Genomic DNA, 17,267 nt, shown 5'->3' on the forward strand with positions numbered 1-17,267 from the left:
TAAGATTCCTCTTTTCTGTTATGCTATATGTGCATCCTCTTTTCACGTCACGTACTGCCCGGTATTTCAGCAATTTGTCAGGTCCGCTACTCCCTGGTGGTCTAGTGGTTAGGATTCGGCGCTCTCACCGCCGCGGCCCGGGTTCGATTCCCGGTCAGGGAATTAGCTTTTTTAAGCTAACAATGTTATACTCCAAGCTTGTATAAAAACGATTTAAAAAAGCAGTTCGTCGATACTTTTACATTTTTTATTGAAAAAGCATATATAATGGTAATGCAATGTATCTGTCAGTAATTTCAATTATATAGTTAATTTGAACACTGAAGCGACCGCTCAGTTTTGATATCCAACTGCCAATTCCCACAGAATGACGAGAAAGTTTGATTCCATCTATTGCCATAATTGGTCCTCAGCGTCGTAAAAAATCATCACAGTAATCGTTTTGGTAAACGAGCACCCCGCCCCACGAACCAAGCGTTAATTCAACTTTGAGGTAACGGAGCGTACATAAGGTACGTACGGCCAGACGTACTCGGCCCCAAAAGACTCAGGACCGCGCATCAGCGTCTTACGTCACTTCCCCCGCAGGACCACAAAACAGTCTCGAGCAGGCAGCCCTCGCGCTACGGAGAAGGCATGGTGCAGAGGGAATGCCTTTAAAGTAGTATGTGCTGCATCCAAGCAGACGCTCACCAGTACCGAACCCCTCCCACTAGCACTTGAGCCTTTATATTAAGGAAAAACGTAAAATTGGGTCGGGTGTTCAAATACGCGGCTACAGGAACAAAATGTAGAATACAGGAACAGAGAGGAGGAGAAAGCAGCCCTCTGAATGGGGTTTGGGAAGAGCCCATCACCATGGTGAGAGACTTGTGCAAAACAAAGAGGAAACCTGCATTGAGAATAAACGGACAAACATTGCAAATGCAGACAAGCACATGAGAGACTGCCCCTCCTCCGCCACACACAGCAGTGATGCACCATAGCGCGCGCGCGCACACACACACGACCTCTGAGGCACAGTCAACTATTACACAGCTAGCAATTCCACAATACAGCAGGCAAAGGGGCTTTCATGACCCAACAGCAGCTCCTGTGTGTTCTTCAAAAAGCTGAAACAACCGATCACAGCCATGAGGCTAAAAAAAATCAGTGTTAAATTTTGGGTAGTTTAGGTGTAATTTAGGTGTGTAATTACCTTTAAAGTCTTGCTTTAAGTAAGATTGATATTCCACAGTACTGCCAGACAAACCTTTGTCCTGAGTTCAACATTTAACACCCCCCACCTCTGCCAAAGCCAAGCCTGTCATCAGCACTAGTACATACGAAAAAAAATTGTATTAGTGACAAAGGTTAATGTAGTAATGAGAATAGGTTAAAAAATAAAAATAAAAAAGTAAAAATAAAACTAGACGTGTTGGGTACATGTGCTCAGATTCTGCTGCTCTGTACTGCTGCCAAATGCACACCCAGACTTGGCTGCCATGACAACAGCCTTGTAAGCTATACAGTGTGTGGTTATATCTAACCTACAGGGTTAAGCAACCAGCACCTCTTCCAGTGCAAAGACCCTCAAAGAGGATCCAGACAAACACATCCAATCACCCAGGACAACACAGTAAGCCCAACCCCATAGGACATCTAGTGTTCGTCTATCAAGATGCTCCAGAAACCACCCATAATCAATCATAGTAAGCCTCAGAAAGTGTGAGTGTGACAGTACAAATGTTTTACAAAGGAGACGGATGCCTCTCCACGGTGACACCACAGAGGAAGAGTATCCTGATGTCACTCGATCATTTGCTGTTTTTAATCACGCCCCACAGTTCATGATGAGGATAATGATGTGCCAAAAGCTTTGCTGACCCATGAAAAGTACACAGCACTGATTCCAACATGGAAGGCTGTACTCGGGGTGGCTGACTGCTCCTGTGTGCTGAGCCTCTTGTGGGGAGAGGCCTTGGCCAGCAGGGGGCAGCAGGGCAGAGTGGATGAGGTAGACGAGGGCGCCCCTGCGTCCGGCCCTGGCCTCAAACAGGGATGCCCAGACGATGCTTCTTTTTCTTTACGGATTTGAGGCCGGTGAGACGGCGCGAGTCCTCGTCAGGGTCCGAGTCCTCCATCTCGTCGTCTGCAGAGAACAGGATCTGAACCCCCACGCAGGGGAGGGTGGATGGATAGAGAGAGGGAGTATGGAGAGAGATGGAGAGAGATAGATTATTCCCTCAGCTGATCATGTCACAGTTTCACTGGCATGTGACTAGATGTAATAGTTGTGTATGTTAATTGTAAAGTGACATTAGGGTCCTTGAAAAGGCACTAGATAATCATAACTTCATTCATGTCTGATAAAAGAAGCGCTCACATGCAAGTTAAATGCTTTCAACGGCAGCTACACTCCCACACTACGAGTAATGGTGTGCTGGGGGTTTGTCCAAACATAGAAATGGTTCATTAACAGAACAAGGCATGACATGCACTTTGATCACACAGAGACATGCACGCTGATCAGACGGAGAGAAAAACCCATAACACAGTAAACACCCATAACATAAAACACTTCACACACAGTGTGATGTACTGAAACATCCAGTCTTCAAATTTCTGATAAATGTATGTTGACTTTGAGCTCTTGTGGGAAAATGTAAAATGTTGACTGAGCCAAGATTAACTTATACCCCTTATAAAAGATAGATTTAACATAAAAAACTAAATATCAAATATAGACCCACCAATATCTCACATTAAATATAATCTTAACAGAGGCAGAGCAGTTAACCAATCACGCAATCCCCGAGTCTGAGTCATATCAGTAGCTCTACACTGATGAGCCACTTTATTAGGTACACCTTGCTAGTACCGGGTTGGACCCCCTTTTGCCTTCAGAACATGATAGCATCACACAGTTGCTGCAGATTTGTCGGCTGCACATCCATGATGCAAATATCCTGTTCCACAACATCCCAAAGGTGCTCTATTGGATTGAGATCTGGTGACTGTGGAGGCCATTTAAGTACAGTGAACTCATTATCATGTTCAAGAAATCAGTCCGATGATTCGCGCTTTATGACATGGCACGTTATCCTGCTGGAAGTAGCCATCAGAGGATGGGTACACTGTGGTCATAAAGGGATGGACATGGTCAGCAACAATACTCAGGTAGGCTGTGGCATTGACACAATGCTCAATTGGTACTAATGGGCCCAAAGTGTGCCAGGAAAATATCCCCCACAACTCCACCACCACCACCAGCATGAACCGATGATACAAGGCAGGATGGTTCCATGCTTTCATGTTGTTGATGCCAAATTCTGACCCTACCATCCGAATGTCACAGCAGAAATTGAGATTCATCAGACCAGCCAATGTTTTTCCAAACATCTATTGTGAAACATCTATTATGGTGAGCCTGTGCAAACTGTAGCCTCAGTTTCCTGTTCTTAGCAGAGACAGGAGTGGGACCCGGTGTGGTCTTCTGCTACTGTAGCACAACCACCTCAAAGTTAGACGTGGACACTGGATCTCTAACCCAGCTAAGTCTCAACTTATTCTGCCATTTTCTTTCCCTGCTAGTATCCATAAAGCTTGTTTTATTCCACAATGTGTCAGCCAATTCCTGTGCATGTATCTCACAGAGCTCATAGATACAATCATAGCCATCACAACACCAAGAACCTAATTTACCCACAATGTTCACCACAAACGCCAATTACAGTGACTGGAGGCCTCTGGAATTGCCAATCTGCTGTCCAGAAGGCTGACTTCATCTCAGCTCTTGCATCCCTCCACTCGCTACACTTCTTGGCTCTGACCAAAACCTGGATCACTCCAGAGAACTCTGCAACTCCGGCTGCTCTGTCCTCTGCCTTCTCATTCACCCATTCCCCACGACGCCTTGGAATGGGAGGTGACACAGGTCTACTTTTATCTCCAGAGTGGCGTTTCACCCAACTCTCCTTTTCAGCCCTTTCAATTTCTTCCTTCCCACTATTCTTCACATCATTTAGCGCCTTCCAGGTTCCCTTGATAACTTCATTGACGAACTTGATACCCTCCTTAGTCAATTCACCATTGAAGCAAATCCACTCATTCTCCTTGGAGACTTCAACCTTTCATCCGACAAACTTCTTTCATCTTGCATCCTTCTATTGCTGTCGTCATTTGACCTCGCCATCAACCCATCCACTGCGACTCGTAGAGCAGGCAACATTCTGGACCTGGTCTTTACACGAGCCACCGGAACATCGGACATCACAGTCACCCCACTCCACCTGTCAGACCATCACCTTCTATCCTTTTCTTTCCCCCTCCCTGCCATCTCCACTCACACTTCCCCTGTACAGTCTTCTTAATTCCACCCAAATTTGCGCACCATCAATCCCTCAACACTTGCTGCCACTATTTTGTCCTCCCTTCCTCATCAGAATTGTCTGTCTTCTCTCTCACTGGACACAATTACTGAAACTTTCCTCTCTATGCTCTCTTCATCCATCAATCTTCTGTGTCCTCCCTCCCCCAGGCTTAAGAGATCTGTTCCATCCACCCCTTGGCTAACTCAAGTGCTTCGCAGCCACAGGAGAGATCTAAGAACTGCAGAGAGGAGGTGGAAGAGAAGTCGCTTAGATTCAGACCTCCGCTCATATCCATCTCTCCTTTCAAAGTTCTCACTGGAAGTCACATCAGCAAAATCTGCCTACTACAGAAAGAAATTTGAATCATCTGCATCCAACCCATGCAAGTTATTCAGTATTTTTTCTTCTCTCCTTAAACCTCCCTCACCCCCTCCTCCATCCTCTCTCACTCCTTCTTTGAAAAGAAGATTGCAGCAGTCCGTCAGTCCTTCTCCCCAGGTCCCAACCTACCTACTACTATCTCTAATCCAACACTCAACTCCTTGGCTTCTTTCTCCCCTCTCTCCTCAGACAAGATACATCAACTTCTGAATTCTAGCAATCCTACTACATGCCCACTGGATCCAATTCCTTCCACTCTTTTCCAGAATATGTCAAGAGAACTCCTTCCGTTCATCTCAGCAATCATCAACAACTCCTTAGTTTTGGGTCATGTACCTACCGTGTTCAAGATGGCAAGGATGGTACCAATCCTGAAAAAAGCAACACTTGACACCTCTGACACGAACAACTACAGACCGGTATCACTTCTTTCTTTTCTATCAAAAACTCTGGAGCGAGCAGTCTATGACCAATTATCTCTCTTCCTCATCCAGAACCAACTCCATGATCCTAATCAGTCTGGCTTCAAACGGGCACACTCAACAGAAACTGCCCTCAAAGCAGTGACCAATCTATCATCAGTTTTAATTCTTCTAGATCAGGGGTCGGGAACCTTTTTGACTGAGAGAGCCATGAACACCACATATTTAAAAATGTAATTCCATGAGAGCCATACAATATAAGGGTTGCCAACTTGCGAACGCAAGTTGTTGACGGGGGGGGGGGGGGGGGGGGGGGGGACGACGACACACACACACACACACACACACACACAAGAATTAAGTATATCGCGTATTGCGATCGATGGATCGCCAGTGGTTGGTGCCAGAGCGAACTAGTAACTCAGAGGTAAATAAACTAGATTTTTTTTCGGCGTGAGATATCGGATGTATGGCGTGTGAGCGTGTGAAGACGGTCAAGTGTGTGTGTCGCACGCTCAATGCAACCCTGCAATATGTTTAAAAAAAATTTAAAGTAAAGACCAACCCTTTTAAAGTATAATAGGTCTCGGAATTCTTTTTTAAATAACGTTGTTAAGCTGTTAACAACGACTAATGCGACTAATGGTTTTGCTGATGGCTTTGTAGTCTGGTTGATACGTGGTGAGGTTAAGCTTCATGCAGGCGTTGAGACTTCCATCTGTTAAACGTGATCGTAGGTTGGTCTTAATGTTTTAGATGTGAAAACGACTGCTCACATGCATACGTAGAGCCAAACATTGTCAGTACAGCAACACTCACACGCTGCAGTGTGTGTATGATGGGAAGCGCGTTCCAGGTTTGGAAAATCAGCTGGTCCGCGATCCAGGAAAATCTCTGACTGAGACACCGGGGATGTAACTCAGGTCAGCGCCGTCCACTGCACACTCGTGTGGATGGGTGATAAACTTAAAAAGACGAGTACGCACACGAAAATCTCCAACACGCGCTTTAAATGACTGCAGAAGTGATTGCCACCCGCAAACGTGAGCGGCAAGAAATTAATGGATTGAAATACGTTTATATTTTAGCATTATTATTTTTAGTAAAAAATTGTCTCCGAGCCATATGCAGCCATCGAAAGAGCCACATCTGGCTCGCGAGCCATAGGTTCCCGACCCCTGTTCTAGATCTTTCTACAGCCTTTGACACGGTCAACCACAACATCCTCCTCTCTGTTCTTTCTAGCCTCTGTGTGACTGGCTCTGCTTGGAAATGGTTCCAGTCATATCTTGAAAACCGTTCCCATCAGGTAATATGGGGAGGATCTACATCCAATCCATGTAAACTTTCCATTGGAGTCCCCCAAGGCTCAGTCCTAGGCCCTCTTGTCTTCTCTTTATATACTCGTTCCCTTGGTGACATTATTTTGTCTCATGGCTTCTCTTATCACTGCTATGCTGATGACACCCAGCTAATTTTTCCTTCCCTCATTCTGACACCCAGGTTTCTAGGCGTATCTTGGCATGCTTAGCAGATATTGCTTTATGGATGACAGATATTGCTTTATTTATAGTTTTGCCCTAGCAAAACTGAGCTTCTGTACATTCCAGGAACCCCAAACCCACACAATGACCTCACAGCCAGTGATGGCTAAGTTACCTTGAGAAAGTAATCCGATTACTGATTACTCCTTTTAAAAGTAACTTAGTTACGTTACATATTACTTGATTTTAAAAGTAACTACGTTAGATTACAAGTTACTTTAGTAGTTACATTCAGCAGCAAAATAAATTTTTCCAATACTCACTTTATTGGAAGTGCATTTTTAACAGTAACAATGTATTGAAGCAGGTTCGGTAACCGAGGCAGAAACTGCTTAATCCAAAAATCCCGAGGAGGGAAACTTTATTGATAACGCAACCCTGGTGCGAGCAGGCTCCGCCCCCCAGTGTCACTTAAAGGGCAAGACTCGCCGTGAGGAGTAGGAGTCGCTACAGTATCTCCTGACATTACGTTTGTGTAGCTGCGCGGTATTATTTGTAAATTTATTTGTAGACGTAATACAAGCTAACTGGGGTGGGTTTCCCGAAACGTTCGTAGCGCCAAGTACTTCGTAACCTCGTATGAAGCTACGAACGTTTCGGGAAACCCACCCCAGTTCAGTCAGACAGCTTGTGAAACGAAATACCATTACAATTTCAAGCATTTTAAAGTAGGCGACGTTAGTCAAAATTCCAGCACTTTTCAAACATGGAACACAAAGCAACATTAAAATTCATCAGGTAAATGTTCCTTCCCCTGTTTTTGAGGGGTGTTTCTTTATACTACCACATATCGTTTCGGGAGGACACTGCAAAGAATGACTTGTAAAACGTGCTCGCGCTCTCACAGGGTCGCGCGCAGCGTGCGGAGTCGAGCGCTACGGTCAGACGCAAAAGTATAACTGAGCCAAGAAGAAAGCAAAAATATATATTTTTACTAGGGAAAATATAAATAGTAACGCACAGTTATTTGGATAAGTAACTTTAATCTGATTACTGGACTGGAAATAGTAGCGTGTTATATTACTCGTTACCGAAAAAAGTGGTAAGATTAGAGTAACGCGTTACTAAGTAACGCGTTACTGACATCACTGCTCACAGCTTCCTTTGAGAATATCTTGTTAACACCATCAGAAACTGCTCGAAGCCTTCTCAACACATGTTTCAAAGCTGACCAAATCCTGCAGATTTCTCCTCTGCAACATATGAAGAATACAACCCTTTCTTTCACAGGAAGCTACTCAAGTGCTTGTGCAGTCTCTAGTAATCTCGAAGCTGGACTACTGCAATTCCCTACTTGCAGGTATTCCTCTACGGGTCATCAGACCTCTACAACTAATTCTGAATGCTGCAGCACGACTGATCTTCAATCTAACCAAGTTCTCACATGTGACTCCTCTGCTACGCTCTCTTCACTGGCTTCCAGTAGCGGCACGCATCAGATATAAAACCTTGATGCTTGCTTACAAAGCCAAAAATGGACTGGCCCCTCCCTACATGATGTGCATGGTAAAAAGCCGATCTGTACAGCGAACACTCAGAACCTCAAGCTTGGCTCGACTTGAAACTCCATGCTTAAAGTCTCATGGAAGACAAAGCTCCAGACTATCCTCCGTCCTGGCTCCAAGGTGGTGGAACGATTTTCCATTAGCTGCTAGGACTGCAGAGTCTATTGTAGAGGTGTGCCAAAAAATCGATTCATATATCAAAAATCGATTCTCATTTACCATGATTCAGAATCGATTTTAAATGTCCCAAAATCGATTCAAAGTCGTGGTGAAGTCTCGCGTTACGTAATTACAAAATTACGTGAGACTTTACGCAGCATGTTCTGGGACATACTCATGCGCGGAAAAGTTTCAAAACACATGGAGGAAAGAGATACTCAACGTGTCTGGTCTTCATTTAAGGCAAAAATATGGGTTCATTTTGGTTTTTACCGAATGCCGGGGAAGACCGAACTGGACACAATGTAGCTCGTGTGCAAGGCTTGTGTAACGCGGTGAGCACGGGAGCGTTAATATAGAGAAGGGTGAGAAATAATATAGAGAAGGATGGACCCAAGTGCCGGCTCGCAAGATCAAGACGTTTGACACTCGTCACATGTATTAGCGAGAGGGAAACGCGCACAGCGACCCAGAACGAACAAACAAAACAACACGGAAGACTCAACGCGCAAGAGAATAGAAAGCAAAACCGTGAGGGCACGGAGTAAATAGAAACAAAAAACCAATGCGGAAAATACAACGCGTGAAAAATAACACTCAACCGTAGTGAGTCGGGAGGAAGAAACAAAACAACAACAGTAACTAAAAAACAGCGTGGATAAATGAAAGACATACAGGATTGGGAAAACTTGAGATGGGTCAGAAAGCAACGCATGACATACTCGAATAAGTAAAGAGAAAGCATAACAGAGAGAGGTGGCGAGACACCATTAAACGATAAGCAATCTCAGAGAAAGCAGAGACTGGCTGAGAACGTACGGTTACGTCGGTTTAGTCTGGGACTGACTCTGGTGCCCCTAGCAACGGCTGGGAGAACTGCATCCGAGCCAGCCCTGACAGCTCGCAAAATGAAGCTCAAGAATTTTGGTAACAACAAAAACCATTTTATTTTACCAAAGCACTTAATTTTTGTTAATTAAATGTGAAAGACACTTAATTTTCTGTATTTGTCGTTCTGTCTTGCAAAGCAGACTGTAGTAGATCATGCAGATTTTATAGACTGAAGCAGACATTTTTATAAATCAAATCATTTTTTGAATCGAAAATCGTTTTGAATCGAAAATCGATTTTTGAATTGAATTGTGGTCCCCAAAATCGGAATCGAATCGTGAGATAGTAAACAATTCCCACCCCTAGTCTATTGCCATCTTCAAGCGTAGACTGAAGACTCACCTGTTTGTTGAGTTCTTACCAGAACACTAACTCAGCTGATACCACTTGCCGTTGTTCTTAAATTGTATGTCTGTCTATGGTTATTTGTGCTTCTTGGCAAACGTCTAACTTGCAAAACACTAGGTAATGACACTGACTCCTGTAGTTTAGTAGTAGTCTGACTCAATGGTATCTTGAATTCTGGCCTATCCGTACAATTACCTAGGATGTATTCTGTGATAAGAAGCAAAGCACTTTGTAAGTCGCTCTGCATAAGAGCGTCTGCTAAATGCCGTAAATGTAGACGTGTTGTGCATCAGAGATGTTCTTCTGCAGGCCTCGGTTGTAACGACTAGTCACTGTTGCCTTTTTATCAGCTCGAACCAGTCTGGCCATTCTCCTCTGACCTCTGGCCTCAACAAGGCATTTGCACCCACGGAACTTCTGCTCACTGGATATTTTCGGACCATTCTCTGTAAACCCTAGAGATGGTTGTGCGTGAAAATCCCAGTAGATCAGCAGTTTCTGAAATACGCAGACCAGTCCATGTAGCGCCAACAACCATGCCACGTTCAAAATCATTTAAATCACCTGCAGCATCTTGGCCATATCTACATACCTAAATGCATCGAGTTGCTGCCATGTGATTGGGTGATTTGACATTTACGTTAATGTGCAGTTGGACAGGTGTACCTAATTAAGTGGCCGGTGAGTGTATGTGTACCATGGAAAACATTCAAGTATTTATTTATACAACCAGACATTACAATTTCACAGGCAGGTGGATGGGATGAATGTAATTATTATTATCTCACACAATACTCCACTACACTAAAGCAGAATGCTGCAGTAATCCTGCACACACACACACACAGAATTCAAATAATAAGCCAAGAGGTAAGGCAAACATCCTGCTCCAATACTCATCTGTGAGCAATGCCATGACCGTGTGAACTCAAGGGAAGAGAAAGAGAGAGGAAGAAAAAGAGAGTGAGAGAGAGGGAGAGAGAAAGAGAGGGAGCATGCAACCTTTGTGAAAAGCTAATGACCATCAAGTAAAAATCAGAAAGTCGGTGTAAGAAGCTTCAGGTGAGCTCACCTCTGACTCAGAGTCGTCGTGAGAGAGTGCACGTCTGTAACGCACTTTGCTGTTCCCGCGCGAGCTGTCTCCTGCTTCCCGCTCCTCCAGCTTGGCTTTTGTTCTGCTCTTCTTCATCAAAAAGTTATCCACCACCCAGAACATGAGGGCCTGGACGCACACACACGTCCCTAGGATTATATGCCTTGATTAAACTGCTAACATGGGGGACCATTGAACAATTGAAAGTACGCAATAGAATGTTATAGTCAATTCTAGATGACATAGGCAGCTGGTGCAGCTATTTAAGTAATGTGATCTCTCATCTTTGTTTGCGTCAGTACACCCGCTGCTGCATTTTGAACCCTCTGTGAGCTTGACACGAGATTCTTGGGGAGAACTGTGAGCATTGCTCTGCAGTAGTCCAGATGTAAAGACACAATGTAATTTCTGTCAGTAAGTGAACATACTCCTGACCTTGGCTATGTCATGAAGCAGACAGAACGCAGTTCAAGAGATACTGGTGACATGGCATAAATACCATTTTGTCATCACTGAGTTGCAGGAAATTGTGACCCATCAAGGACATTATTGCAAATCAGCTCAATGGAATCCCTGTGGGTCAGTGGGTAGAAGGATATAGTTATGTGACGTCTACATGACACCGAAATTAGATATTAAATTTACTGACAAATGTGGCCAATGTAAGCACATAGAGAGATTAGGACCTAACATTGAGCCCTGGAGGACACCACAGCAGATGACATTCGTATAAATGTGTGTCACATAGTACTCTTGATTGGTTAGACATGACCAAAACCAGGTCAAAGCAATACCAGTCAGGTCAACCCACACTCTCAGGCGATTTAGCAAGATACGATTTGTCTACTGTCTGTTTGTCTACTAGAAAATGCAGGACTGCGATGAAGAAGAAACAATATAGACAGGTAACCGGCATCACGGTTTAAAATCAAGAACAGCCTAAGATTCCGGACTTTGGTAAGTGCTGTTTCTGTGCTTTGATAAGAAGGTGAGACCGGAATCCCCAGGCTCAGAATGACCAGACAGAGCGGCAGCAGGAGGCAGCCCTGTGGGGCTAGACAGACATGCAAACTGGCACTTACGTTGACGAAGAACGGCACAATTAGCATGACGACAGCAAGTTCCAGATGGGGGTTTGTAATAGGATTCAGCATAGCCAACTACACCACACACAGACAAAAACAGGACAGTCAGGATCGTGACATCAATCAGAATCCGTAAGCTCACAAATGTCACAGTGTTGAGGCTCTGAACACAGATGAAGCCCAGCAGAGCCGCATCTCGTGTCACGCACCACTGACCTTCTTCCACTGTGGGATGAGCAGAACGAGGATGATGACCACTTTCTCAAACATCATAATGAGAATATAGAGCGCACACTGACCCGCCCAGGCCATGCACTGCACAGGATCCCCTACACACACACACACAAGAAGTAATGAAGTAACTGATCCTCATCACAACCGAATCTGCAAAAAGCAGAAGAAGAAAGAAGAAATCACAAGACGTGTGTCAAGTCAGTGGCAGCGTCACTAGGGACCAGAGGATTTTACATCCTCATCCCATTTGGAAAGCAATGATCAATGATCATAAAATCCTTCCCTTTGTAAAGGCAGTGTTCAGAGCTGAGCTGAACACTGCCACCTAGCAGTACCAGCTGGTACTACAGGTGGGCTGGAGAGGATAACAGGAAACAGGATAACAAGCTTTCCAATCTGACACAGCAAAGTAAGTTCTCAGCATTTTCTCCCCCAAACAGAACACCAAGGTTCTACCTTTAACTACTGGTTACAGACCACCATTAACATCCGTACTGGTGTGTACTGGTGCAGACGCACAGGAGGTAGCAACGCTGGTGTCTTAACGAGAGATGCTGCACCACTCGGCCGTCGCACGGCTAGTTTACACGCAGACGGCCACTTTAGACCCCGCTGTGCAGGACTGGCCTCTACACAGCCATGTTGAAGGGAACCCTTCAGATGCATTAAGCCCAGTTATGGACTGGTGTACACATCAAGTCCTGAAAGCTTACCGTGCTTTCTGAAGCACAGGTCCTGAAAGCTTACCGTACTCTCCGAAGCGCAGCGAGTCCCATTGCCTCCAATCCACCACGGCACTGACAGCCCTCACGCCACCATAGATCACCAACATGCCCAGACTGGCATCCAAGAGGAAATTGATGAGGTATCTGGGGATCATGACACAGTAAATGGGGTTCACCATTGAGTCAGCATCTCAAATCATTTGCACAGAATGAAGTACACTGAGAAGCATCACAGGCAGCACGCCAACACGAGACACTGACAACACTGGTGACAAAGACTCACAGCGAACATGGATCCTCCTCTGTGAGGTCAGACAGGTAGACATTGGCAAAGTGAATGAACAGCATCCCAATGGCCTGTTTGGAGGTGTCCAGAAACCTGGGGGAGGTGGAAGGAGTTGGTAAGGGGTAGTGAAAAGGAGGAGACCTGGTTCAAACTCACCTGGTCATGGTCACCTGTTACCTAACAGCTAAAGAAAGCCTAGAAGTGACACAGGTCACGCCAGGAAGTAGCCGAACAGGTTCAGTTCAGCACAAAAGCACCAACAGTCCCCTGCACCTGAACTGCAAGGTCTCTCACAGCTACACGGTCACGGGCCCAACGGCCTTACTAACAATTCAGATGGGATCAATTCACTAAATGTGGAAGGTGCATGACAGATTAGAATTTTGTGTCTCTTATACTGGCATGATTTCTAAAGCATTTGATACTAAAAAAATTTTTCCATTATTGCTTGAGATTAATTACCCTCATGAAGCAAGGACATAAATCACCGATTTGGACAGAGTCTTGAACTAAGAAACTAACCCTAGCTGTTTGAAAGCTGTATGTTCTAATTATTATTTTGTAAATATATTTGAAGCAAACAAGATAAAGAATGCCAGTGGTCTTTCTCCTTCCATGCTGGAGGACACAACTGAACAGCAAAAGACCTTCAGGGCTAGGTATCTCCAGGCTTTAACAGAGAAGCTCATATAGAACAACACTGGGCTGAGCCATTATGTAGTACAACTTCAACACTGCCATTCACACTACAGAAGAGGAGCTCAAAGGACATTAACAATGGATGTTTTACCAGATTCTCCAAGGTCGTCTTTCATGCTTGGGTTCTCTGAAGCGTTTCACTGCAGTGGAGGGAGAGAAAGAGAAGTGTGGGAAAACAAGCGTGAGCCACAGAGCTCCTCAACACCAGCAACCAGTGGTGGACTACACACTGGGATAGGGTTAATCCTACCAGTAGAGTAGTGGACTACACATAAGGTTACTGTACCAGTGACCTCTGGCACTAGTCTCTGACACTACTATTTACACAAAAAAGAATGCACTAGTGAGTCTTCGTTACCTCCCAGAACTGCTATTAACAGAATACACCCAGATCTCTCTGAACACTTAGGTATGATTTACCAGAGGTGAACTCGGATCAAAGTTTCATAAAATAGAAACTACTATGGAGATGAACAGAATAAAATAAAATATCAGCTACACTACTATGTGAAGTTACAACAGAACTATAGATCTGATAATTAGTAACGTTCATGCAGGTTGTTTTAGCTGACTGAACACCTACTTTGCAGATCTGTCCACAGCTTTTATCTTTGGAACCAGTCAGTCTGTTATAAAATAATAATTTTTGCTGCCCCAGATCAAAGACACTGACCAGACACTACCGACCAAAAAGAAGACCGCCCAACATAGATTAAACTCAAAACAGAAAACACAACATGGGCATGTGTACACAGGCTTTGAACACCTGGGCCCATCGGCTGCATACATGGTGCTCTGAATAAGGGATGATCCATCACTTTTCTTCCTACTGCCCACTCACCATACATGGCAACAACTGCCATAAATAAAGCACTGGCTGTTTCTGACAATGGTCATTTGTGTCTGTGCCACTGGCCACCAGCCAGCACTCACCAACCCAGCCCTCTCCTGTTCACTGGCAACAACAAACAAGGGCGAGGGCACCAAGAACCAGCTCAAAGATCTACAAGTCTGCAGATGGTGGGAGAGTGAGAACTTGGTCATGAACCAAAAATGGTATTTGCTGGTCTGACTCCATTTTACACTGTCCAGGTGTGCACAGGCTTGGTACAAATGCTGAGACCTGCAGTGGCCGGAGCAGCTGCTACAGAAGATAGTACTAAAAATACACAATCACACAAATACTAATAATACACGTCACACAAATACTAATAATACACATTCCACACCAGCAAGTGCTGTAGCGTTCATATGGTTTCATAAGCTAGTTCAGCTTGGAACTGTATCAGAGCCAAAATGGGCCTGGCTAAAGACTTCCAGGCCCTGCACCGGACGCCCGGTTGTAACCCAGTCACCTACCTCTGAACTCAATAACAATGGCAGCACAGTGTACACACGTGCTTCACTCTTCTGAAGAGAACAAAAACAACCAAGTCTTTCCTGAGCTGTTAACACAATCACCAGGTGAGAGTTAACCGCCTCCGTCTTTCTCTCTCTCCCACACACACACCTAACTCTGCCTTGACACACCCTGACATCGCAGTAGTTATCATGTGCTTCACATGCTATGGACTCAAGTTACCCAACATTGTAATTAAGTGTATAATTGTTCTACATTCCAGGTACTCCATAATTGCAGTTATCCATTATAATTATTATAATAACATATTATAATGATCACATCAATGTGTATTGGTGGTACTTCACAATTATACCAAAGTCTCCAATTCTTTCTGCATCTTAACCGTCTGTACCCAGGAAGCATGTTCTTTACTGCAAGTCCATATTTCATTCCATATTCTACATTCATGGAGGGGTGGGGCAGATTGCAAATAGTGTATGGAACTGTTATAACGGCGATCCGAAGTAACTACAGCCATAAGTGTGTACAACTGACCATATTTCTGACTAAATAACAGTAATGCCGTTTCCTGGGATTCTGTTGGTTAAAGTTAAGCTTTTGAGAGTATGAGGTAAAAGTTGTTTATGAAACACACTGAACACATTCAAACTACAACATGACTATACATCACAATGTACACTCCCTCTTTTCAGTTTTTAGATCTCGGTTGTAGAGAAAACAGCATTTGACATGAGTTTGCGGACAAACTTATAAAAAGCTCTCAATTTGATCACGATTGCGGTAGTGTGTGTGCAGCGTAATCACGAACCAAAGTATCATAAAGCTACACAAGAGGTGTCAACTCACGCATGAGGGTGCTGAATGCCACCACACCGAGAAGACCTTGCAAGAAGATCCCAAACGAGTCCATCAGGTCTCCGTTGGCGCAGCCCTTCATGTCAGTGTCCGAGGGTGAGGAGTTGGAGGGCGCTGGAACCGCCAACATCTGACCCTGCGCGGCCACCTCCACTCCGGCCATCGCCATGTTCGCTCAGATCGACACAGCTGCAATATTTCCAGCCTGGGTCCAAACCAGATGTCAGGATATCCGAAAAGACTGCACAGGCTTCTTGAATGTGTTGTAGTGGCGTGCACAGATAATCAATATGCCTCAATTATCGGCAACACTAGCTAATGGATTTTCCCTTTTATGCCAATCCATCCTACTACATACACACTATTATCACAACTTAACGCACATGTCCGTCAGGTTCGTCATCATGCACTCGTTAGCCACGTTAACGTCACTTAAGTGGTCATGGGGCAAACATCATCATTAATTACCAGTAACGTTAATGAGCCAGCGAACTTGATTAGGTTCATCTGCATCAAGCAAACACAACACAAGCTCTATAGCTAGCTGGGCTACTATAGACAAGTACCATTCATTTCAATAGTCAACTGTAACATGTCAAAGATCGGAGTCTACTGGTGCTCTAAGGAACGTTTCACCACGCCGAGCTGTGGGAGAAGTTGGTGGATGATCTAGACGTCCAGGAGGCTCACAACACCGGCCATGCTGGTGCTCTCAGCCCGGCAGCAGCTGTGTGGCCCCGGGGTAGCGACCCTACCCTAGCAGCCAGGCCAAATGTACCAGCGCACACAGCACACATGACGTTAGCCAACGCATGTCACAGAAAACCAGATCTGTAGTTGTAGTTTTACTAAAGCAGCTAAACAAAAACAACATATCCACACTGCTGGCTAGACAAGTTAAGCGTACGCGACGGTCTCATCAGAGTAATTCAAGTACATTTAAAACACCATCAACACGAAGCGCTTCTAAGTTGCTGCTTTGGGGCTGCGGAGTAGTCGACGAGTAAGCTTAATAGGACGTAGTTAGCCAAAGGCTCGATACATAATCTTCTGAAAGTAATGCTAAATGAATAAATTTGGTTTGGGATCCCCGAAGGCGTTCACATCACGTTCTGCCCTTAAGTAACTCCCCTTGTTCCGCTCACTGCGTACCGGCCTTCACCGATGACGTGTCACCGTATACAAGTGCACCGCATGCTGGGATATGTAGTATAATCTTTAGAGGCCAATACGATTTTTCCAGCTAAAGCAAACACGAGGTGATGTTTTTTTACATTGTCTGAACTAATATCAGTCAAAGATTGATTAAAAAAGAAAACTCCGGA

The 17,267-nt window shown here is 44.7% G+C and overlaps 1 protein-coding gene and 1 non-coding gene across 2 annotated transcripts; one reads left to right on the forward strand and one right to left on the reverse strand.

The window, feature by feature from the left end:
- The first annotated feature begins 90 nt into the window (after positions 1-90).
- On the forward strand, positions 91-162 carry trnae-cuc (transfer RNA glutamic acid (anticodon CUC)). The gene has a single exon. It is a non-coding gene; the product is annotated as a tRNA-Glu (tRNA).
- A 71-nt stretch (positions 163-233) lies between these two features.
- Positions 234-17,094, reverse strand: stimate (STIM activating enhance). Its single transcript, XM_076990850.1, has 8 exons — positions 15,934-17,094; positions 13,816-13,864; positions 13,023-13,118; positions 12,762-12,883; positions 11,997-12,109; positions 11,778-11,855; positions 10,675-10,824; positions 234-2,147 (listed from the first exon to the last, which is right to left on the reverse strand). Exons 1-8 carry the CDS (start codon positions 16,109-16,111, stop codon positions 2,031-2,033), a joined length of 903 nt encoding a protein of 300 aa, XP_076846965.1. The 5' UTR covers positions 16,112-17,094; the 3' UTR covers positions 234-2,030.
- Positions 17,095-17,267: the final 173 nt, after the last annotated feature.

The sequence above is a fragment of the Brachyhypopomus gauderio genome, chromosome 1, assembly GCF_052324685.1.
Source record: "Brachyhypopomus gauderio isolate BG-103 chromosome 1, BGAUD_0.2, whole genome shotgun sequence".
Classification (NCBI taxonomy): Eukaryota; Metazoa; Chordata; class Actinopteri; order Gymnotiformes; family Hypopomidae; genus Brachyhypopomus; species Brachyhypopomus gauderio.